The sequence below is a fragment of the Colletotrichum gloeosporioides genome, assembly GCF_011800055.1.
Source record: "Colletotrichum gloeosporioides strain Lc1 chromosome Unknown consensus_32, whole genome shotgun sequence".
Lineage (NCBI taxonomy): Eukaryota > Fungi > Ascomycota > Sordariomycetes > Glomerellales > Glomerellaceae > Colletotrichum > Colletotrichum gloeosporioides.
Genome location: NW_025544677.1, coordinates 84724 through 107612, shown reverse-complemented (window position 1 = coordinate 107612; position 22889 = coordinate 84724). Strand labels below are relative to the sequence as shown.

The 22889-nt window shown below is 55.7% G+C and overlaps 7 protein-coding genes across 7 annotated transcripts; 3 read left to right on the top strand and 4 right to left on the bottom strand.

The window, feature by feature from the left end:
- Positions 1 to 273: 273 nt before the first annotated feature.
- GCG54_00007063 (FAD-linked oxidoreductase afoF) lies at positions 274 to 1884 on the top strand (the record flags this gene model as incomplete). Its single annotated transcript, XM_045407052.1, has 2 exons — positions 274 to 555; positions 616 to 1884. The coding sequence occupies 2 exons, from the start codon at positions 274 to 276 to the stop codon at positions 1882 to 1884; spliced, it is 1551 nt and encodes a 516-aa protein (XP_045265973.1).
- A 1139-nt stretch (positions 1885 to 3023) lies between these two features.
- On the top strand, positions 3024 to 4975 carry GCG54_00007062 (Cyrochrome P450 monooxygenase; the record flags this gene model as incomplete). Its single annotated transcript, XM_045407051.1, has 6 exons — positions 3024 to 3270; positions 3351 to 3474; positions 3546 to 3908; positions 3978 to 4029; positions 4115 to 4752; positions 4810 to 4975. 6 exons carry the CDS (start codon positions 3024 to 3026, stop codon positions 4973 to 4975), a joined length of 1590 nt encoding a protein of 529 aa, XP_045265972.1.
- A 995-nt stretch (positions 4976 to 5970) lies between these two features.
- GCG54_00007061 (uncharacterized protein) lies at positions 5971 to 7186 on the bottom strand (the record flags this gene model as incomplete). The annotated part of the gene is made up of 2 exons (XM_045407050.1): positions 5971 to 6836; positions 6937 to 7186. The coding sequence occupies 2 exons, from the start codon at positions 7184 to 7186 to the stop codon at positions 5971 to 5973; spliced, it is 1116 nt and encodes a 371-aa protein (XP_045265971.1).
- Positions 7187 to 8131: 945 nt separating this feature from the next.
- GCG54_00007060 (uncharacterized protein) lies at positions 8132 to 9366 on the bottom strand (the record flags this gene model as incomplete). Its single annotated transcript, XM_045407049.1, has 2 exons — positions 8132 to 9054; positions 9129 to 9366. 2 exons carry the CDS (start codon positions 9364 to 9366, stop codon positions 8132 to 8134), a joined length of 1161 nt encoding a protein of 386 aa, XP_045265970.1.
- A 536-nt stretch (positions 9367 to 9902) lies between these two features.
- Positions 9903 to 11343, bottom strand: GCG54_00007059 (Acetylesterase; the record flags this gene model as incomplete). The annotated part of the gene is made up of 4 exons (XM_045407048.1): positions 9903 to 10097; positions 10219 to 10363; positions 10423 to 11139; positions 11216 to 11343. The coding sequence occupies 4 exons, from the start codon at positions 11341 to 11343 to the stop codon at positions 9903 to 9905; spliced, it is 1185 nt and encodes a 394-aa protein (XP_045265969.1).
- Positions 11344 to 13989: 2646 nt separating this feature from the next.
- Positions 13990 to 15900, bottom strand: GCG54_00007058 (uncharacterized protein; the record flags this gene model as incomplete). Its single annotated transcript, XM_045407047.1, has 4 exons — positions 13990 to 14036; positions 14142 to 14771; positions 14861 to 14942; positions 14995 to 15900. The coding sequence occupies 4 exons, from the start codon at positions 15898 to 15900 to the stop codon at positions 13990 to 13992; spliced, it is 1665 nt and encodes a 554-aa protein (XP_045265968.1).
- Positions 15901 to 21197: 5297 nt separating this feature from the next.
- Positions 21198 to 22877, top strand: GCG54_00007057 (putative transporter; the record flags this gene model as incomplete). The annotated part of the gene is made up of 4 exons (XM_045407046.1): positions 21198 to 21295; positions 21354 to 21481; positions 21533 to 21787; positions 21841 to 22877. The coding sequence occupies 4 exons, from the start codon at positions 21198 to 21200 to the stop codon at positions 22875 to 22877; spliced, it is 1518 nt and encodes a 505-aa protein (XP_045265967.1).
- Positions 22878 to 22889: the final 12 nt, after the last annotated feature.

Sequence of the window (22889 nt, the reverse complement as noted above, 5' to 3'; positions counted from 1 at the left end):
TTCGGCCTCGACACAACTGCGCCGCTGGGAAAGAGTAGGGGCCAGCGAGAGGACCATGACACACCACTCGACGGAAAGATGTTTGTTGCCTAGCTGATGCTTGGAAGAGGATCTTGAAGATACGAGGCCGAGATTGCTGGATTGTGTCGATGAGAAAAGGGTATATAATGAATGATGATGCGGGCTTCAGAGACATGCAGGAGTTTCTAGTCTCGAGAATGCAACGCAACTCTGCACTGTAACCTTGCACTACATACACGTCAAGCAAACAAGATGAAGGGCATCGTTTCACTCATCCTCGCCCTAGCTGTGTGGCAGCCCCTTGCGGCTGCAGCGACTATCCCCAACTACTTTGAGAGGTCTCCTACGACCCGGTCGCAGCTGGATACGAACCAGATCCGGGCCGAGCTCGGCAAGCTTGTTTCTAGAGAAACCGCCATCTTTGGCCCGGACGATGACCGTTACAACGAGGCGACGTCGAGATGGAACAACTTTGCCGTGCCCCAGGTCAAGGTTGTCATCTCCCCTGGCCGGGAGTCCGACGTCTCGACCATTGTAAGTCTTTGCCGAGACCGACCACCTTCCCTAAGATCGTCTGGCTGACTTGTACCATAGGTCAAGTACTGCAATGACAATAGCGTCGCCTTCCTGACCATCAACCGCCATCACGGCAACTCGCAGAGCCTTGGCTCCTTCAACGGCGTCCAGGTCAACATGGCCAGTCTTCAAGGCATCAATATCCAGCCCGGTGGGAAGTCTGCCTGGTTCGAGGGTGGGGCGTACGACGGCCAAGTTATGAGATACCTTTGGGATCGCGGCTACGTCACTACTACCGGCTCCTGCGATTGCGTCGGCATGATGGGGCCCGGGCTTGGAGGCGGCCACGGCCGTCACGAGGGTCTCTACGGCATGATTAGCGATAACATCCTCCAGCTGAACGTCGTTCTTGCTGACGGCAAAGCTATCCGCGTGAACAGGAAGAGCTACAGTGACCTTCTGTGGGCTATGAAGGGTGCTGGGCATAACTTTGGTATCGTCACTAGCTTCGAGCTGAATATCTTTCCCCGCGGCCCTGATACCTGGTTCTATCAAAACTTTATCTGGCATGGAGATAAGCTTGAGGCAATCTTCAAAGCTCTTAATAATCTTCATAATAACGGTAACACCCCGGTGGATATGGCTATCAACTTTGGGAACTTCCTCATGAACACTACAATCACCGACAAGGAGCCTGTCATCTTTTGGACGTTTGCCTACCGAGGGAGCGCTAAGGACGCAAAGAAGCATTTGGCCCCGTTCACCAAGATCAAGGCCGTCTACCAGGAGTCAGGCAACGTGCCGTACCCGGCAATCTCGGTGGCCCAGCAGACAGACGAGAACTCGTTCATCTGCCAGCACGGCTACACCCGACTAACCGCCACGGCGGGCCTCCAGGTGTACAACGTGACGGCCGAGCGCCAGATCTTCGACGGCTTCACGAGGCGCGTCGCCAGCAACCCCGCGCTCGCCGCCGGCGGCGTCGTGCTCCACGAGGGCTATTCCACCAAGGCCGTGCAGGCCCAGGACCCGACCGACTCGGCCTACCCCTTCCGCGACGACCACCACCTCATGCTCGTGCAGATCATCGTCAGCGACCCGGCGCTGGAGCCGGCCGGCTGGGAGTGGGCCAAGGAGGTGCGCGACTTCTGGAATAACGGCCAGCCGACGCGGACGGTCAACGCCTACGTCAACTACGCCAACGGGTTTGAGCCCGTCGAGCAGATGTACGGGCACGAGGCGTGGCGTTTGAAGAGACTTCGCGACCTCAAGGCGAAATACGATCCCTCCAACCGCTTTCGATACTACAACCCGATCATCGGGGGGAAGACGGATGGGCCGATCTAGAGGTTTCAAAGTTTGAACACATATGTAATTGGGGAATTGCGTAGCAGCATGTTGCAACCTCCATATATATATTTTTTCTGACGGGGGTTGTCGGGGAATATTTCCTTTCCGTCCTGTACACGTGGGCGCCGCTGTAACAATCTCTACCTGTTCATAGAATAGAATATGGAAGTTATCTGTCGATTTCTGCACGCCAATGATCTGGTCTAATTGGTCGCGTTTCTGTAAGAACCCAGCTGTGCACACTAGGGGACCTCGTACAAAATCCCTTCTTCAGGTTTCCCGTACGCGGACCAAAGAATTGATACTCAAGATTCAGTTGTACGACTTGGGACTTTTTCGAAGCTGTCACTCTAGTAAGGCGACACCAGAGCCTGGCTGGCAATTGATGGAATGAAATAATTGTACCATATCAAAGGAGGATGGATAGAAGCCGAATGAATCCATTCATCTCTCAGTCAGAAATGCAAAAGCCACCATCATTGGGTGCAAAGAATGCGTCTCCGAATGCAATGCGAACGAACCATCGTCTTGGCATGCCAACGAATTCATGGCGTCGGGTTCAGTGTCGCAACGAAGCGGCAAGAGTAGAAACGCGATGCGTTTCCGTGGTTGCGCTTGATGCCTCGACACATTGTGCAGTTCCAAAATAAGCGCAGTTTGCATGTCCCCGCTGAAGAGGAGGAGGACAGGGATGGACGCATGTATCTAGCCCATTTCGGTTGGGGGCACGCAGACGCAGTCACCGGCCGCCGCAACCCCTGGTCTTTGGCCGAAGACTATCCATCGGGCGGCGTTTGGGCCGAAGGATGGGCTGGAGGGGGGCGCTGCATGACAGGCCGATGCGGCTGGCGCCTGTTCATGACCACGAGAAGCTGGCTGCGGCGCGCTGTCGGTCAGCCAGTTGGTCAGCCAGTCAGTCAGCATTTGTCTTTCTGTCGGTCCCCAGTTGCTTGTGTCTCAAGATTACCTGTATGGCACCGTGGGAACATGGTCGAGTGGACATAAGTTGAAGCGCGTCTTGTTAATGTTATATCGCGGTACTATCCGGCAAGACGAACGAGCTTGCACCTCGAGTAGTAGATCGTAGCTCTCACGTCGCAGCGTCTCCCCCCCCTAATATCAGGCTTTTTGTCAAGATGTCGCTCTGGGAGGAAACCGTGTGGAACAGGACCGATATCCTACCCAAGTCGCTTGTTTTGGTCGCGGTAGGCACCTACATCGCGTACCACGTTTCCAAAGTCATCTACAACCTATTCTTTCACCCTCTGCGGCACATCCCCGGTCCCAGGCTCGCAGCTGCAACATACATTCCGGAATTCTACTATGATGTGCTGAGATCTGGCAGCTACACTCGACAGATCATGCAGATGCACGCCAAATACGGTATCTTAGTCCTCCTTCCCAGGCAACAAGAGTAAAACACAGAGCCGGTCGAGGGAACAGCAGAGCTGACCAGCGCCGAGGTCCCATCGTCCGCATCAGCCCCAACGAGGTTCACTGCGGCGATAACCGTTTCATCGAGGACATCTACGCCGTAGGGAACCGGAAACGTGATAAGCCCCTACACCAGGTCAGGGGCAGCGGAGTGTAGGCAACCCTTGCGTGATCCCGCTGATCCGTGTTCCCTTGTCCTGACTGTCATTTCCCTCGACCTCCAGCGCCGAACAGGCAACCTTCTCGACCGCCGACCACGACGTCCACCGTATGCGACGGGGCGCCGTGTCCAAGTTCTTCTCCCGCGCCCAGGTGTCTCGGCTGGAGCCCACCGTTCGCGACCTCGCAGAGCGGCTCTGCAACAAGATCCTGGACGTGGGCAAACGAAGCCCCTTCGATGTCACCACTGCGTACAGCCTGTTCACCACAGACGTCATTTCCGGTTACTGCCTCGGCAAGAACATGGGCCTCATAGACCAGGACGGCTGGGAGCCCAATTTCCGGGAACCGCTGTACGCACAGCTGCGACTTGTGTACTGGTTCCGCTTCATTCCGCTTCTCAAACATGCAGGCGTCGCAATGGCCATGTAAGTCGGCTCAAATTCGTGCCCTTCTGTCGTCGTTTGCGTCACATCGCCTATAACAGCCGGCCATAGGTTCACCAGAAAGCTTTCCGAGGACATGGAGACACTGTTCAACGCGCTCATAGTGAGTCAACAAAGTAAAATGAAGAACAAGGCTCGTCCTTGTCGGATACGACAGACCAGCGGCTGACAAAACCATGCCCCGTCAGGTTGACATGCCCAACAACGTTAGAAAAGCCCAAGCCGACGTCAACAAGGGCATCGACGACGGCACGTCCGTCTTCGGCGCCCTTCTGAGATCAGACCTGCCGCCCTCCGAGAAGGCCCTCCAGCGCATGACGGAAGAGGGCTTCTCGCTGTTCGCCGCCGGCACTGAGACTGTCAGCTGGGCCCTGGCGGTCATCACATACCATCTTCTCACGAAAGACGAGCTACTGGACAAGGCCACGGCCGAGGTGAGCCAGGTCGTCGACGATTCCGGGCAGTTGCCGTCTTGGGCGGCACTGGAGAAGCTCCCCTACCTGGGCGCCGTAATTCACGAGGGTCTTCGGCTGTCTTACGGCCTTGCTACCCGGACTGCCCGCGTTCCGACCGGGGAAGACTTGGTATATCGGGGCGAGTGGACCCCGCAAGGAAGTAGGTCACTGACCGAAGTCGAGTATGTGATACCGAGGGGGTACGCTATTGGCATGTCGGCTGTCATCGCGCATCATGACGAAAGCGTGTACCCGGACTCGCACGCCTTTGTGCCCGAGCGATGGTTAGACGAGAAGGGTCGACATCGGAAAGAACTAGACCGGGCCCTCTTGGCATTCTCCAAGGGAAGCCGGGGCTGTCTCGGGATAAAGTAAGTCTCACAAGCGTCCCACGGTCGTTTTGCTCGGAGTGACGAACCTCCCTCCAGCCTAGCTTATTGCGAGCTCTATATCTTGCTCGCACTGTTGATTGTCCGCGTGTTCCCGCGTATGAAGCTGCATGAGACCACCGAGGCCGACGTGGCATATGACCACGACTTCTTCAACCCATTTCCGGTATGGAACAGCAAGGGTGTCAGAGCAGTCATCGTGTGACGTGCCGCAGATTATTCGGTTTCGTGCTGCGTAAGCCGAGTTGGCGGAGGACTGTGGCCGGCTCAAGAGCGGTGAAGTCAGCGTTCATGTTCCGTCACTACTACTTGATTTCCGATGTTTTTCCACCAGTAGATAGGATGCTATTTTGGCCTTCATTCGGGAAATCGCAGGTAGAACTCCTGTTAAAACTCGCGATCCCAAATGGCAACAATCGTTTGGCGCAGTGGAAAATACGAACAAGGGTCGCAAACGGATGGACCCAAAAGGAAATAACTGGAAGCGGTATTGGCAGAGTGTAGGCAGGGAGATGAAGCGATCGATTTCGTTTTACAAGAGGTTAAAGGCGTAATCTGCTTGGGGTATGGATGACGGGGCCATTTCATAGTTATCAGAGTTGCAATGCAGACCTGTTTAGCAACCCAGTCCAACCAAGTGTGCATCCCCTCTCAGGCTTCTTTGGATGCTAACAGTCTGGTCCGGAAAACCCCACAGATTCATTGAGTTGATCCAGTAGGGACAAGCTTGAAGTGAGAATAGAAAGACTGCGTACTTGGACATGATTACATTGGATGCTGAGACTCTCCAATAGCTCGCAACCCAGCGTTTGGATTTCTCCTCAGACCTTTTAATGCCTTTCTAAGATCTTTGAACAATCATCTACGTTTATATTCGAATTGTTCCACAGGCTCTTTCAGCTTTTCTCGGGTTTCTTGACAACTGCACTGGAACTCACCGCTGCATCTGGCTGCCCTTTTCAATTCAAGAGGGCAGTTGGACTTCTCCTTAGAGTCGAACATGACACACAACACGGTTGTGTCGCTAACACTCATACCGAAAATGAGAGAGAAAATACATCACTTCAACTAGCTCCTGCATTCAGTGCGATTAAGCCGCAAAAGTTCTCATGGGGAACTTGAAAGAATCCCCGAAACAAGAAATTACCAAGAATCACAGCGCACTAGTGAGCTCGCGAAGATTTCGAAGGCACCACACAATTATCGCTCCCCAACACCCGACGACTGGCTACTCTGTCTCTGCTTTAAGGTCCTTATTAGACTTCTCAACGCAACTTCATCCTCCGGTTTATGTTGCAACTCCTCCTCAGCTCTTTCCCCCTCCCCCAATCCTCTGCCCTCACAAGGCAGTTGTTCAACCTCGCCAGCATTTGGTGATAGCGAGGTCGAACTATTGGATTCGCAATGTTTTCGTGCAGGTGCTCGTGCAGCATTCGCTCCAGGGTCCGCAGGTGATCCTTGTGAACGGGTGGAAGATTCTGGCCCTGGTGACTTGCCATCTAGCTCAGCCGTTGTTCTAGTTTCGTCCCCCGTACCATTCGTTTCCGGGCCGTATACAAGGCATGAGGTTCCGTCCAGCTCCGCCATGACATGTCCACTCTCAAGCTCTGCTGCCGCTTTGCTACCCGCCCCGAACAGCTTTGCTTCAGGGCCCAGCTCATGCCTGTTGGCGTTGTCGCCGCTTGCAAGCTCTGGCATAGCGGTCTCCCCATCTTTGTCAGACAATATTCCTTTCCTTCTCTTACGCCATAGAGCGAGTAATACGGCGCCCACTATTATTGGCAGAGTAGCCCCGATTGCAATGCCTGCCTTCGCAGCTGGAGAAAGCCTACTCGAAGAGGAGGCGTCATCATCATTGGCGCTTGAAGAATCGGATTCTGCGGTGGGGGCTGTCGATTCCGTCATGTCTATTGCAGATGTTGTAGTTGATGGAGTGTTTGTCATTATCGCCGATGTAACAGTTGACGGATCGGCTGTAGCTGTCATACTACTAGGCAGCGCTGTTTCGGAAGAGTCGAGATAGCCTTCTGTGACGCAAAATTCGGCAAAAATAGGCCAAATGTCCCCTGGGCTTGTGAGCTCAATCATCCATCCATGGATAGGTAGTTGACCAACGAAATGCAGTGATCTTAACTCGAAGAGCCAGTCATGTGGATGGCAACTGACCTGCAAACTTTCGGTTGAATCGGTTGCACTTGATTTCAACGCATGTCTTCATAACCTCACGCAGGACGTCATCCGTACTTTCAGTGCATATGCACTCGTCATCAAGTCCCAGTTGACAGTTTGTCAAGGAATCGCCGCCAGTCACGAAGCAGTATTGCGCGCAGTATGGCATTTCGGTCCGCCATGTCGTTCCATTGACCGCGCTGGCAAAGCGTATGGCTAGCGCGGCGGTGAAAAGGAAGGCCTTCATTGGGGGCGGAGGGATGAGACTCAAGAGGTCTAATCCAGCTGAGCGTGTAGCGCAAGCATCAAGTTGCTGCAAGCAGATGCGCCAACAATGAGCATTTGCATAGGCTAGGGGGCGAAAGAAACAAGAGACAGGAGGTACAAAGGGAGTGAGTCCAACTGGCGCGGTGCTAGGTATGTATCCTGGCGGGAGCGAAGTTGTGGCCTGCTGCCTGGGGGCAAGAAATCCGAGTGGAACTAGCGGTGCAACCAACGGAACATGCATTTTTCCATGAGAATACAAGGATTCATTAGACCTATGAGACTCTCAGGCAATGACGAGAATGTGGTTGGTCTTTTGTTTGGTCCGTTGGCCAGGTCTATTTTCAGGTCTCATGGAGTCCGCCTGCCCATCGGGCCATTCAAACCCCGGTCCCAACGAGATGTCCACCACCAACCGGACTGCTCTGCCCAGTCTCGTAATGTGATTTGAGTATGTGTTGGACGTGCAAATGACAAGGTGAACTTCTTTAGTGTGCTATTGAGCCCAAAGACTGCTTCTGGGACTCTTTGGAGTGGCGGAAACGTCCCTTCCGGAAATGTCTTCGGCGACTTGCCAAACGAGGCAAGGAAAGACCTTAGTGGTATATAATTGACTAAACGTTCCTTGGTGATATTATTTATAGCAGTACGAATGCAATATTTTGATATCAATTATGTATGAGTAGTTTCAACGTCCTCTGACCATTATCATCACCGTGTCCACGTCGTCAGACTAATATCAATAACCATCTTCGAAATGACTGCCTCGCCCTCACAAGTTGTCTCCACTACCCGGCATGGACTTTCCAAGGCGTTGATGCCATACGCAATCATTAGTGCCTTCAGATTACGAATCTCAGAAGGCCTTTACTCTCAAAATGATGTTGAGGTGAACCACCGCGCGAGTACATACCTCCTGACGACGGTATTATCCCCCACCCTCTGCCGATTGGCTGCTATGCCTCTGTCTCAACAACCTTATACGCTCTCCCAAGGCAAGCTCGTCCTGTTGTATCTGTTTTAGTTGCTCCAAAGTCCGCCTCCTCTCTCGCAACAGCTGCTCCTCATGAAGCAGGTGCTCCAACTCCGCGGTGCTTGGAAGTGACGGTTCCGACGAATTGGAGTTGATATAATCTCCAATCATAGGCTGTGCTATATTTGTTGCTGGTGGCAGTGACGGTGTAGGATGCGAGATCATGGATCCAGCCTCGCCTGAGACCGCGCCTTGTTCCACTGGAGGCGTGGCTTCGCCTTCCTCAAGCCTCGTCTGTCCTTTGTACAACGCAGAGGTTGCGTCCAACTCAGCCATGCCTTGTTGGTTTGAGAATGCCACAGAGTGCGTCTTGTCTAACCCAGAAGTTATGGTGCTCGAGTCCAATTCATGTCTGTTAGAGACGTCTCCATTATCGAGCTCTGGGACCGACGATTCCTCATCTTTTTCGGTTGATAGAGCCTTCCGTTTCCTTCGCCAAATAAACAGGATAACAGCCACTAAAGCCACTGCAAGAGCAGCTCCTATTCCGATACCTGCCTTTGCACCTGTTGACAATGCATCAGAAGAGTTATTGTTGTTGTCGCTCCCGTCGGTCGTAGGTGCCGTTTCCGCCGTCGGTTCAGTAGAGGGGTTTGCAGTTGTTGCTGATCCTGTCGTAAATGACCCAGATCCTCCTGTTGTTGCAGTGATCTCCGACGTGATAGTCGCCGCAGAGCCACCAGACCCTGTTACTGTAGTCGTCGGCGTGACTATGACGATTGGTCCGATGGTGACCGTTGTTGCTTCGCCCAATGCTGTTGAGGCGGCATCTATCCAGTCATTTGCGACACAGTACGCTGCAAAGGCGGCATAGGCCTCTGCAAGGACTTGTCAGCACCACAAATCACAATCTCACAATGGCTAGAGGGGGTTAATCGGGGTTGCTAGCTACCTTTGAACGTTACGTCTCCTGGGCAGCTACTCTCTATACAGCTCTTGAACTTTCCGCGGTAGTAGCTGGCGATGCTTTGTCTACAAACGCAGTTGGACGTCTTTCCGAGGCTGCACCACTCAGAATTTCCAACTGTGAAGCATATCCGGGAGCAGTACGGAATGTCTTCCAGCTCCTGTGTCAAGGCGCAGCGAACCGCCCAGGCGACGAGGACGTAAATAACCGCGGTGGCCCTCATCGCGACAAGAAGCGAGTTGGGGGCTTTTCCCCTCGGGTTCGAGCACAAGCGCCAACAGCTCCAGGAGAGAGAGGGTAAAGGTGCCAAACAGACAAGTATGGGGTCGGGGGGCTTCCAACGGGGGTTGGCCTCCGTATGTACTCCGGCGGCGGCCAAGCTGGTGGCCTGGGGCAAGACAACACGACATGGACAAAGAAGGACCGCACTGCCAACGGACCATGCACTTGCATATTGATGCAAGGATATGGCTGGGGCTACAGACCTTTCGGGCTATCATGAGTGTCACCGGGGGTGTCTTTGACTCGTTGGCTGGGTCTTATTTTCTGGCCTCATGGGTTCGCGCTTCCATCGTGCCATCCAAACCCCGGTCCCAACAAGTTATCAACCACCAACAGAGTGTAGCAGCTGGCGAAGGACCCATAAAGCCCCTAGTCGAACCAATTCACTGCTTTTCAAGTTCAAGTCGTCCTACGCCAAGTTCAGCTTCTTACTGCGCCCCGCGTGCGCATGACCAGGTCCCTCGCCTGTGTTGGTGATCACTCTTGAAGCGTGGTCCACCTAATGTCTGCCATATTTGGCATTGTAGGCCGAAGAATGAGGCCCCTCATACCGGCCGTACGGCCGTTTTCGAACTCCTTTTGATAAAGAGTGATGTCGGGTGCCACAATGGCGGGCTGCATGTTCACCTCTCGGGCCGAGTCCCAGTCGACATGAGATCGCTTTCGACCAAGCTTATTTTCGTTACATCGCATAGTCCAATGACAAGCACTGAATTTCTCTTTGTCCATATGTACACATCTGTCAAAGTACCTACAAGAATCTCAATCTTTCCTTCTTTTAACCTCAGCAAACGTTCGGTCCCGCAACCAGCGCATCCGCAACAGTCTCCGCAACCGCATCATGAATAGGATAAGTAGGGTGCAGCGTGTTCAGCCAAAAGTACTCATTCGCAGGCACCCCACAGCTCTCAATGAGCGTATCCTGCGCATCAGTACCACTGTATCTCAAGTCAGCATCCAGTCTTCATCCTTCATCTCGAGAATCAAAAGAACTTACTTCTCATACGCCTCGCAATACGCCGTCGTGTTCTTCAACCCCGCCGTACTCGCATACTTCCCGGGCTCCTCAATCGCCCCCGTAAACACCCCGTTCGCATCCACAACCCACGCATTCACGCCCTCCCACGCCGTCGCGTTCTTCGCCATCGCGGCAATCTTGCCGTTGAAATCCGCCACGTCCTCCTTGCAAAGCTTCTGCGCGTCCGCGCTCTCCGCAGTCAGCATCGGCGTGCGATCCACAGGCGGCACGCTCAACCACACAAAGTTCCGCCCGCCCGCCGCCCAGATCTCCTTGGCCAAGCCCTCATACACGCCTACAATCTTGTCGTTCAGCGGGCCCGTCGAGTCGGCGCCGTTCCAGTACGAGTTACCGACGTCGTTCACGCCGATCCAGAAAGCGAAGATGGTGTCTGCGCCAGTCCACGCGGGCGCCGTGCGCGGGGCGTACGACGCGTTGAAGAGCCCGGACACCTGGTCCTTGAGCGTGAGGACCGTGTCGGCGTACGGCTTGACCAGCGCTGCGTCGACGGTCGCGCCGCCATAGGCGAGGTTGTACGTGTACAGCAGCGAGGCGTTGTGCTTGACGGTGAGGTAGTCGACCCAGTTGGGCCCGTTGCACGAGGTCCAGCCCGGGTAGGACGGGTTGCCGAGCGGGTTGGCGGCGGAGGGCGCGGCGAGGGAGGTGTTGAAGCCTGTTTGGGAGTAGGAGTCGCCGCTGTGGTTTCTGAGGTCAGTATTCCGGACAAGGATATCTAAGTGATGTTGCGAGTAAGAGATGGGGGCCGACTTACAAGACGAAGGCGTGCTTGATGCCGGCGAAGCCAGGCCACTCTGCCGTGGCGCTGCAAGCCCTCTTCTCCGTCGCGGCGGCGCTCACGCCCGCGGCGAGCAGACCCGTAGCCAAGATTTGAGACTTCATCGTGAACCCAGCACAATGAATTACGATATCGCAAAAAACGAATGTATTTTTAAATAAGAGCGAAAGGCGTTCGATACGAAATCGATACGAAAAAACGAAAGAAGCCGGTGGGATGGGCGATAGGCTCAGGAAGATCGACGGGAAACCTGGGGGATTAATAAACGATAAAAAGAATATCACCAAGGGGGAAATGTTTAATCTACATCTCACGTCGCCCCAGATGGCGGCCCCCTCAATTTACACGGAAGCAAGCGATCGGGGGTACGGTGGGCTCCGGAGTGCTCGGACGGGCTCCGTTGGGAAAGGCGCCGGCATTGCGCTCCGAAGGGGGTTTCTTTTTTCTGGCAGGGTGGGTATGGCGGCGCCCTGCGTCTGCGAGCTGCATTCTACATTCCAACCTCGCGGAGTTAAGCAGTCCTTTGAAAAACACGGCAATGATTGTCTCAACTTGCGAGAAGCTTTCTGTCAAGGGGGGTTCATCGCATCGTTCTCCCTCCCCGTCGTCCGAACAGTTGCCGATTGAACCGCACAGCGTGTGTGGGGTAGAGTAGTGAATGTGGAGCGATGAAGCAAAATAGAGTGAGGGTGGACTGGGATGAGACGGGACGGAAATTGGACGTCACGTGCGCGGAGGGGAGGTCTCCGTTTTGGGCGCTTGGCTTTGCTGCCGGGTGGTGACGAGGGAGATGGTTGTCCTTGAGGTTTTGATCATGTTGCGGTCTTCATCTTTGAGGTTTTGGATCTTGTGACATCAAGTGAGCTCTTTCAGCAACCAGTCTGACAACCCTTGCTTCTTGATCAACCCCGGGAGACGCATGCGCCACTGGGTTGGTCTGTACTCAGGTGACAGGCTACTATTCCATCGTATGTTCAGAGCCTAAATTCCGCAGTTTGTTCATCATGTTCCTGCCAATCTCTGAGTCAACTGACGCTGAGAGCAACTATTTGTGTTTTGCCTCGTAACAAAGTGCGCATACATCTTCGGCGAATATTTCTTCAAGTGATTTTTACAGAAGCTATGGGCGCGCCGCGTGGTGGGCAAACCCTGCCACGACATGAATCAGGGCTGTGCTGTGCCTAACTATAACAAAGTCTAGGTGATTGACCAAGAAAGTAAAATATAGAAATAGCATTGTGATGTGCTTATAACTAACTGCGGTTGCTATATTTATAAACTAGCTCTCGATATAAGATCTGGAGCTGTCTAGCCATTCGGGTTGCGCTACTCTTCCTCCTGACCTTTCTTATTCAACACAACACCTTCAACACAAGATGTCCATTCGTGCAATCTCATTCGTCGTATACCTGGGCGCATTGGCCGTCGTCCGCGGCCAATGGAATAACCCAAACATGTACTGCAACTCCGGCACTGACCAGGTCCCTCAACTCAACGACTGCGGAAACGTAAGTTCCCCTCATTCCAAAGCTTCCACAACGTCGCGCTAACTTAAGTGTCTAGGGTCAAAATGTCTACTGCGTACGCCTTGCACCCCCAAGCCCAACCCGGACCGGAAGAAACTAGATTACTGATCAAAGTCACAGTGTACCTACCCCGACTGGATCACCGAGGACCCAGGTCTCGCCGCCGGCTTCCCCATCCACCGCCAATGCACCACCGTGACAGGAAGCTGCACGGTTACAGACAGCAGTGGAAATGTGCTGAAGAACAAGGGTGGAGGTGACGCTCACGGCGTAAGTTCAGACTGCGAAGCTTCCTACATCCCAATGATTTTGACCATTTGCTGACGTTTGACATCCAGTTCGGTGCTTGCGTAAGACCTCCCACCCAGACTTCTCACCATGAAACTGCTAACAATAAATTAGTGCTAAACTGTCAGCATGAGTTCGCACCTCGGCTCTGTCGATTGACGGCTCCGGGTGCGATACGAATCAGGTTCCTCGGAAGGAAAACATGGGAGAGATGATGGAGCTTCGGACTCTATTATTTCTATTAGAGAAATTGTATTGCCAGAGTTGTACCAAGACACATGGAGAAACTAGAAAGGAAATGAGATACAGTAGCGACGCAAATACATGATACAGAAGGTCTTTGAGGTCAAATATCTATCCCACCAGGTGCGACTGAACAACACCACCTTATGCCTCCAGTCCATCTGCACTGATTGGCTACATCTCCGCACGCCATGTACTGTAGGTTCGCCAAGATAGGTACGCTGTGTCTCACGTGAGATCGAATCTCACCTGAGATGTGCCGCAATTCAGGTGAAATCTCACTCAAGGTTCAGTCTCAATAAGATCGCTCACAATCAATGTCTCTTTATGTAAGAAGTGAAGTTTAACATCGTAAATTCGTTATGAGACGTGTAAGAAAGAGGTCTTCATTCACCCAGACAAGGCGAAAAAAGCCCGCCAGGCCTTCCCTCAATCGCAACCGCCCGGGCGTCGTCCGCCACCAAAAGTTCCATACTTGTAAACATGTATCCTGTCCAAAATTCCAAACCCATTGTCCTTTTTTTCTATAGGGTAATAATAGTAGTATGATATCGCCATGCCAGATTCCAGATTCCGGTATAAATAAATGCAACAAAAATGGTCCGTCTCTTCATAGATGAGGTCTGTAGCTCGTCTTGTGATATTCATACAACTTGCGTAGGCCGCGAAGCAGCGAGGCGATGAGTGGCGCCCTTAAGTGAGGGTCGCCAGCATGGCGCGCATGAGCTTCGGGGGAGGACCTGTTGAAGAGACCATTGTCAGTCTACATTCTTGCGACAAGACGCCGGTGTACAACAGATGACGCGCACCTTAGTAGTACTTTGGTACGCTGATGGCCATCCTACCTTTCTTGTCCTTCTCAATCCGCACCCCGCGTCGCGGCTCCTCCACCTTCTCGACCTTCTCCTCGAAGAGCACGACGGCTCCGTCGGGCATCTGCTCCGCGCGGACGAGCTCGCGGCCGTGGGAGTGAGCGCGGCCGTGTTTGCGGGCGTGCAGCTCGGCCTCGAGGGCCTTGATCTCGCTGCGGATGTTCTTGCGGGAGCGAGAGCGGGAGCGGCTGCGCCGGCGCTCGGCGATGGCCATGGGTCCGATGGGGATTTCCTCGCTGATTTCACGGCGCTCGTAGACGGTGCCGGTAGTGCCCGAGGTCGTAGTAGTGTACGAGCGGGCAGGCGAGACGTCGCGAACGATCGTCGTCTTCTTCCTTTCATAAACCTCCTCGACGGGGGCTGGGGGTGGTGGCGGCGGCGCCTCAACGACCACGGGGGCGGGCGGCGGCGGTGCTGGAGCAGCAATCACCGTGGGAGGCGCGCTAGGTGCCACCACAACGGGGGGTGGTGGGGGAGGAGCGTGGACAGAGGCGGGCGGGGGGGGGNGGTGGGGGAGGAGCGTGGACAGAGGCGGGCGGAGGCGGCGGGAGCGCGGCCACGGGCGGGGGAATAGTGTAGATTTCCTCGTGGCGCTCCTCGATTCTGCCGGCAGAAGAGCGAGCTGCAGCAATTTCCATCTCACCTGCATCATGTCAGAAAGGTGCAACGAAGTTTGAAATGAGGCTACTGACTCTGCTTGTACTCCTCACTCAACTTGAGGAGCTCATCAATGTTGTCCTGGCCGAGGGCCTTGAGAACGATGACGGTGTTACCCTGCAGGCGTTAGTCGGCTGTTTGGTGCGGTGAGCAGCACAAAGAAACTCACCTCCTCGAGGTAGGGGTATCCCAAGTCGATGAGAGCCCTCTTGGAAACGAGGCGGGCAGGGATACGAGTCTTGCCCTTCTTCGGGTACTCGCTGCGGATGGTTGTGGCACCGCTGGTGCTGGTCGACCTGCTTGAGGTGCTGCTAGACCGAGAGCTGCTTCTGTGCGACTTTGTCCTGGTGGATCTCGAGACCTTGGATTCTCTGCTGCGGTCTCTGCGTCTGCGCGACCGAACGACTTCGCGCTCCTTCACCCGCTCGGGCATGCCCCTGTATTCCTCATCGCCGTAGAAGCCTGGCTCGGCAATCTGGATTTCCTCGTAGCGCTGGGAAGGTGCAGAAGCGAGCTGACGGCTGCGGGGCAGCGGGATGGGGACGTAAGGCGGCGCCCTGAAGTCCTCGCGGCGGATGTCTTCTCTGCGGACAGGCGCAGGGTACTCCTCACGGCGCTCCTCCCAGAAGCGAGGAAGGGGCTTGCGGTCGTAAGTGTCGAGGGATGATTGACGGCGGACCATGGTCGGGCGGCGGACGGGAGAAGGGCTCCGGCGCTCTCTTTCAAGGTGCAGGCGACGATCGAATTCGCGATCAAAAGGCTCACCACGGCGAGGTCCAGGTCCAGGTCCAGGGGGTCCAGGGGGTCCAGGAGCGTAACGATCCTCTTCGTAGTAGCGGCGGTCCCGAACTATTTCCTCGTCGTAGCCGCCGCGGCGGGATCCACGTTCGCTGCGGTCGTAACGCTCATCGGAGTGTTCCCTGCCACGGCGAGTGGGCGGATAGTCTCTGTAGTCGTCGCGCTCCTCAAAGCGGCTGCGTTCATCGAAAAAGCGGCGGTCGTCTCCGTAGCCGCGGTCACGCTCCCGCTCGTACATGAAGCGGTCGCGGTCCCAGCGTTCAGCGCGGCCGGCCATTGTGGGCAATTGAAACGTATTTATGGGTGGGTTTGGAGACGGAATAAAGTCGGCTTAGGGTATCACAAAATTCGCAGAAAAAACGTGGTTGTCGCTAGAGGAGGGCCGGGTGTTTACTGACGGTGTCCTTTAGGCGGTGGGATGGTCGGGTGATGGCAGGAGTTCGTGGTGGTGAATCCGGGAGAAATGCTGAGTGAGTGTTCGTGTTGCGGGATCCCAGATTTCAGAGCGATGACGACACTTCAAAAGGGAGAAAGAGCGAGAGAAGAGGGGGAAAAGCGGGATAATGTGTGCTGCGTAGTGGTGGAATGTTCCTCTAAAGCGAGCGAGCCGGGCCAATAGCGCTGGTAGTGTCGGTGAAGACCGTTGACCCGCCTTGTTCAGTGGTCCAGTGTGGGTATGGATTGGATAATGGAATAGTGTACCGGTGCCGCCCTGCGTTGCGTGGCGTATGAGTACCGTAGTTGCTTTAAGGCCAAGGGTCCAGATGCTGCGACACTGTAACAGTGGCAGTGCGGGTTTCCGGCGATGAGCGAGAGGCGCGGGGGGAGGCAGAGAGACCCCGTTGGCTGGCTGGGCCGATGGCCGACGAGCGATGGGGCTTGATAACGGGTGATGTGATGCAAGACCGACGGGACTGGCTGGATGACTGGGTGTTCCAGCAAGAGTCGCCTCGTGTGGTGGTAGGCGTGGGTGGTAGCCGGCCTATGAGAAGTCGATGCAAGGCCAGGAAAAGCCCACGAGTATGCCAGCTGACCTCACCGAACTGGACCTGTGACCTAGACCCGATGATGGACGGTCCTGGGTCTCGACGCTGCTCCCTCGTACTGGAGGACAAGAGTCTTTCGAACTGCTGCTGTCGCTGTTGCTGTTGCTGCTGCTGCTCCTGGGGTGGGAGAGATGACAGCCTTATGGTCGCGTTAAGGGTCCTTGAGAGAAGAGATCATTCGAGAAAAAGAAGGGGGCTGGGCGAGCTGAAGCGTTTTTGTAATTGTAGATTTAGTCTTTGGGCACGACGGAGATTCTTGGTGGAGAGCCAAAGCAGGCTTTTTGACGACGGAAGCCGGGGCAGGGGCTGCACGCCGGTGGCAGCGGGGAGGATGGTGGGTGTTGGTGATGCCTCGTTGAAGCGATGATCCCGGCTCATCTGGCGTCTGGCGTCTGGATGGTCCAACTTGGTGGTGGGAAGAACGGGTGGTAGGGCAGAGATGCGGGCTGTTAGAGCTGCCAACGAGGGATGGACCGTTGCTCTCCCGCATGCCGCAAAAAAAACACCAATTAGGATGCGAATCTGCGTCCGAACTCGAGAACCAAAGCCTGTTTCATCGTCAGACAAACTCCGGTTCGTGAAATGCCATCACCGCACAGAGGGGCAGTGATTGCCGGGCCGTAACAGCAGCCATCAGCGCCATATCGAGCCGTTGCGACCGTCGTCCAAACTTGGTGGGAAGTTGGGGGCTGCAGCAACAAGGCTACTCCTTGCAGACAGCAGCCCACCAAGGCCCGTGTCGTTGCTTTTCGCTTCCATTCCAGCCTTTGACCATTCCAGACCCGGTCCACCGCGTCCTTTAGCCTCAGTTGGTTAACCCGCTTTTGTTCGCGATTCGAACCTGACAGTCGCCGCTTGGGCAGCCATCGACGGGGAAAGGGACTGAAATGAGGGTGAAATCTTCGCCCATCGCCCCCGGGTGATCCATGGACCACGACCCCGTTGTTGGGCTTGAACTGATCGACGGAGAATGGGGGATGCTGGGGATGCCGGTCGGCGGATGGATGGGCGGAAAGAGGTTAATTCTCTCGTTTGACGGCGGGTTTGGCGAGGGTGGGCTGTCAGTTGTCTCGTCTGGACTTTTGGACCGCGGGACGTCTCGTCCGTCGCCCTCAGCGTCTGCCTCTGGTGGCCTCGCACCGCGTCTCATCTGTCCTTCCCTCCCCTTCGTGGCCTCTTCACTTCAGCCTCAACCGCGGAATGCTTCTCGACACTGGAATCCCTCGCGCTGTCGTCACGGTGCGGCCGCCTCACTGTTGCTGCAGCTGCGCCAGCCAGCGTGCGTTGTTGAGCTCTCTGGCGGGCGGGGATAGACTTGACCGCCACCATGCTCGATGACGTCGGGCACCGAGTCTGCCTCCAGTCAGTGCGCTGCGTCCATCGCCCAACCAGGCTACGGGCCCCCTACCAAGCAGCACGCAGCACGCAGGGCGGCAGCGTCTTAGCAGCGGCAGCGATAAGACCCGGGCAGGGGGGGTTTCTGAGGCGCCTGGGGACTTGGAAGCCGCAGGAAGGGCCTGAGGAAGCCCTGGGACGCGTAGGAGCCCTAGGTTGATTGCGAATCTCCACCGAGGAAGCGACGCTGTGTGCCCGATGGCGGCCCTATTGGACGACTGGCGGCTCTTGGTGCCGGGGTGTTCCTATTCTAGGCGATGGTGTATTTGTGGCATTATGCTTGTGATTTTGGCATTGTCCTCGACGTGTGGCCGTGTGCCATCGACGGTGGTGCAGGCTGTCAATTTCAAACCGATTCCAATCGGCTGGAACGGCTGATATGTGCGTCATGACTCTGTTGGCGATGGAATTAGAAGTGTGGACTGGATTGGAAAAGACACTGGACAAATGCCATTTGCGCGGAGAAAGAGAAGGAAGGCGAGGAGGAGAACCGAATAACCTGAGTTAGGTAGGTGCTGGACGACCATGCAGTACGTACCTCGATGCCTCGATGGAAGAAAAGCTGGGGTGTGGTATCTTTCTCGGCTATCTGCTTAGGTAACTACGATAGCAGATAAGAACAGGCTCGACTGGCGGGCACGTGGTGACGAGCCGACAGAGTGGATCCAGGCCTGGGCGTTGATGGTGTCCACTGAGCGCTGGGTCTGCCCCAGGTCAACCGGCTTGACCACCGGGCTCCCGGCCGAAGCAAACATCGTCTGGTTCTCGTGTCAAACACCAAACCTTGGACCTAAGGTTTTTCTCGACGTGTTCGACCGAAAATACCAGGACACCCTTTCTGCGCGGGTGTCCGAGTCACGTCTTACGATACCTGCTGAAGCACCAGAGGGCCATTGAAGGATCAAACCACCTCGCGTTGGTCTGTCTCGATGATCGTCAACAGCGGCTCTTTACCAGAACCAGAGAGCTCAAACACGGGTATGAACTGCTTCCTGAGACTTTCTGTCGCTGCCATCGACCACACAACATGCCTACTCTGATGACACATCGAGGACCCCCGAAAAATACGGCCTGACGGATCCGTGTGACGGCCCCAGCCAACGACGCGGGCCGCCTCCACGTGCTGCCGCCGTTAAGCTTACCTTCATCCGGTCGACGTTTGTCCCACGGGGTTTTGCTTACGTCTCTACGTCTGCGGCAACCCAAAGCTTGCTTACGATATTCCGAGTTACGAGTTCCGGACCACAGCTTTCCGAGGCAGCATGGTCCGCGGGGCACCTGCACAACTCCGAGAGTCCTAGGACGCGATGGGCATCGGCCGAAAGGAACGTCCCAGACGAGTCAAGAAGCCGCGATGCACCTGAGAACGCAATAAGGCCGGTCAGTCGACGGCTGCTTGTGTCTGGCCCAGGTTTATGAATCTCGCATCACGGCAAGTGCCGCCGTCGCCCTCCCTCCGTCCCTTCCCTGAAGCTGCGACATTGCGACAACGTCCCAAATCGGTCCGAGGGCTGTCACACCGATATGGGGCTTTTGCGAGGGGCCATCTGCTACCATTCCATCGCATCTTTCAACAGTTGGAGATATCATTTTTGAGAGACTCGACATGCATTTGTTGGGGATTGCGACGGTGCCCTAAGGTTATTATAAATCTGCCCGGATCGGATATCCCGGACCCTCATACCCCTCCGTTGCTCCACTGAGACACCGCAACCGGCCGAACAACGCGCGGGAAAGCCGGCCCCAAGAAACACACGTACTCCAGCTCGACACTTCAGGCAGCTGAGACTTGACTCGACTCAACCTGCAGAAGAAAGCATCTGGACGCCAGACTTGGACACGCGCGGGCGGAAAACCCGGAGATATGTCTCGAATTCGGCGTGTCCCTCCGTCTGGTGCTGGCCGCGACCGCATTCTCACCGACAAGCTATCGTCAACATCGAGACTTGGCTTGCAACGCTGTTGATCCTACGGCTGCAATGTGGCAGTTGACATGTGTGCCCTTCAGCATTTTATCCTCAGGATGGGTGCTGCTGGAGGGTGTCTTGGAGGACCGAGCTACAGCTTACCTGGCCACCCCTGGCATCGAGCAGAAAGGGCTGCCACCCTGGGGAGCTCTGGCCTGGACCATCCCATCGGATAAAGGCAGATGAACCTCGAGCACCAACGGTGCGCCGGTTGCCGATGTCGAGTGCCGACTTTTCATCCCGAAACGAGAAAAGGGAATGGGTTCCGATCTGCATTCCTCCACAGTCGCGCCGAGCATTAGCTAGTTCAATGTGCGAGGACGCCGCAATCCCGTTTGCAAGACAGCATCAAAAAGTGAAAAGTCTATTGCGAGCTTCTCCTTTGAGTACGTGCAGCTTGTCTGTCGCATTTTGCTTATCAGAGCTCCAGTCTTCAGAAGCATCGGTGTCACATTCAACAATGCTGCTGCAGCTCAATCACAAGAGAAGAAACGCGTAAACAAACACCCGCCATCTTCATTTCATCACACCTGCATCCTGCCATCCCTGAAACCCAGAGGCCGTTGCAACGGTCTAGGCAGATCATTGCCGTTCCCTTACCACGTCATCACCAAAAGCACCACCCTCACTGGCCCAGACGGGAGAGGAAACGAGGACACCGACCAGCCAGGGCTCGGGCGTGGGCCAAATGCGATGCAATCGGATTGGCCTCTGGATGTCTCCCGAGCTGGCATCCGATGCAAATTGATGACCTACGCCTCCCGGGCTGGTGGATGTCCTTACCCCGCGTTGCGTGTGGGAGAAGCCGTCTGGGGTACGCCGCCGCGCCGCCACGGCGCTCTCCACTCACACCCAAATCTGGGGGAAAAGACGACCAGGGGTGTTGTTTGTGGTCGTGGCCGCGAGGTATAGAAACATCGACACGTCCCTGCGAGATCTTGCTCCATCTTCGTGGACCCTGAGCTTCCTTTCTGCACGTTCTCATTACACAACAGCTTTGCTCCATCTCTCGGTGTTGAGTAAGGCCGTACCATCTCCCAGCCGAATTTCCGAGCTCCACCAGCGCTGCCGCCCCCGGTCACCGCCGTGACTGCTCCGCCAAGAACCGAGAATTTTCGCTTGCAAGAGACGGTCTCCGAGGAGGAGACCCCCTCTTTCCCGTCAAAATGAGTAACGACAAGCCGGTCGTCGAGAACATCGACAACATCAACGCAAACATGGGTCAGACGATATCTTCGGAGTTCAAGAGGCCGGACCTGGAGAAGTAAGAGACATCACCTAAGTAAGATCACCCGGTCTGGACCCCACTAACACCGTCACAGGAGCCATCCGGAGGAGTTCGTGTACGACCGGGCCGCCGAGCGGAAGCTCCGACTCAAAATCGACCTCGCCATCGTCCCGACCGTCAGCCTGCTGTACCTCTTTTGCTTCATCGACAGAGCCAACATCGGTTAGTCTCTTCCCCGTGATCACGTCCATCAGTCAAGCTGACTCGCCCAAGGCAATGCCCGTATCGCTGGTTTCGAGACAGACCTGGGCATGAAAGGCTACGACTACAACGGCACGCTATCCGTCTTCTACATCTCCTACATCATTTTCGAAATTCCCTCAAACATTCTCTGCAAGCTCCTCGGCCCAGGATGGTTTATCCCGCTCATCACGCTCCTCTTTGGTATCTGCTCGCTCGGCACTGCCTTTGTGCACACGGTCCCCCAGGCGATGGGCGTCCGTTTCCTCCTCGGAATCTTTGAAGCAGGTTAGCACACAGCAAAATATCCGTCCATCACATCGCAATACTAACATAACTAGGCATGATGCCGGGTATCGCCTACTACCTCTCTCGCTGGTACCGCCGCTCCGAGCTCGCCTTCCGCCTCTCCCTCTACATCGTCATGGCCCCCCTCGCCGGCGCCTTTGGCGGCCTCCTTGCCTCCGCCATCCTCCGCCTCCCGCACTTCGGCGGCCTGCACACCTGGCGCATGATTTTCGCCATCGAGGGCATTATCACCATCGGCCTCGGCCTCCTCGGCTTCATCACGCTAACCGACCGCCCCGCCTCCGCTCGCTGGCTGACCGCCGCCGAGAAGGAGCTCGCTGAGGCCCGTGTCCGCTCCGAGCGCGTCGGCCAGGCGCACCTCCTTGACAAGATGGACACCCGCAAGCTACGCCGCGGTATCTTCAACCCCGTCGTGCTCTCCACCTCCTTCGTCTTCCTGCTCAATAACGTCACCGTCCAGGGGCTCGCCTTCTTCCTCCCCACCATCGTCAAGGGCATCTTCCCGGGCTCCTCCGTCGAGCGCCAGCAGCTCTTCACGGTCCCGCCCTACGTCGTCGGCGCCTTTTTCACGGTGCTGCTGCCCTGGCTCAGCTGGCGCATGGACCGCCGCCAGATCTTCTTCATTTGTTCCTGCCCGCTCGCCATGGTCGGCTACATCCTCTTCCTCGCCAGCCACGAGCTCAAGGTGCGCTACGGCGCCACCTTCCTCATCACCTCGTCCGTCTTCGCGCTCGGCGCGCTCACGAACGCGCAGGCCTCGGCGAACGTCGTGTCGGACACGGCGCGCAGCGCGGCCATCGGCACGAACGTGATGCTGGGCAACTGCGGCGGGCTCGTCAGCACGTGGGCGTTCCTGCCCTGGGACGCGCCGGACTACAAGATTGGCAACGGGCTCAACCTGGCGACGATCAGCACGATTTTGGTCGTGTCGACGGTGACGCTGATCTGGATGAACCGGGACAACCGCCGGCGCGAGGGGCGGGTTGCGGAGGAGGAGCTGAGCGGCGTTTCATCTGAGGAGGAGAATGATTTGGACTGGAAGCATCCGTCGTTCAGATGGCGGCCGTAGATTTAGTTCGCG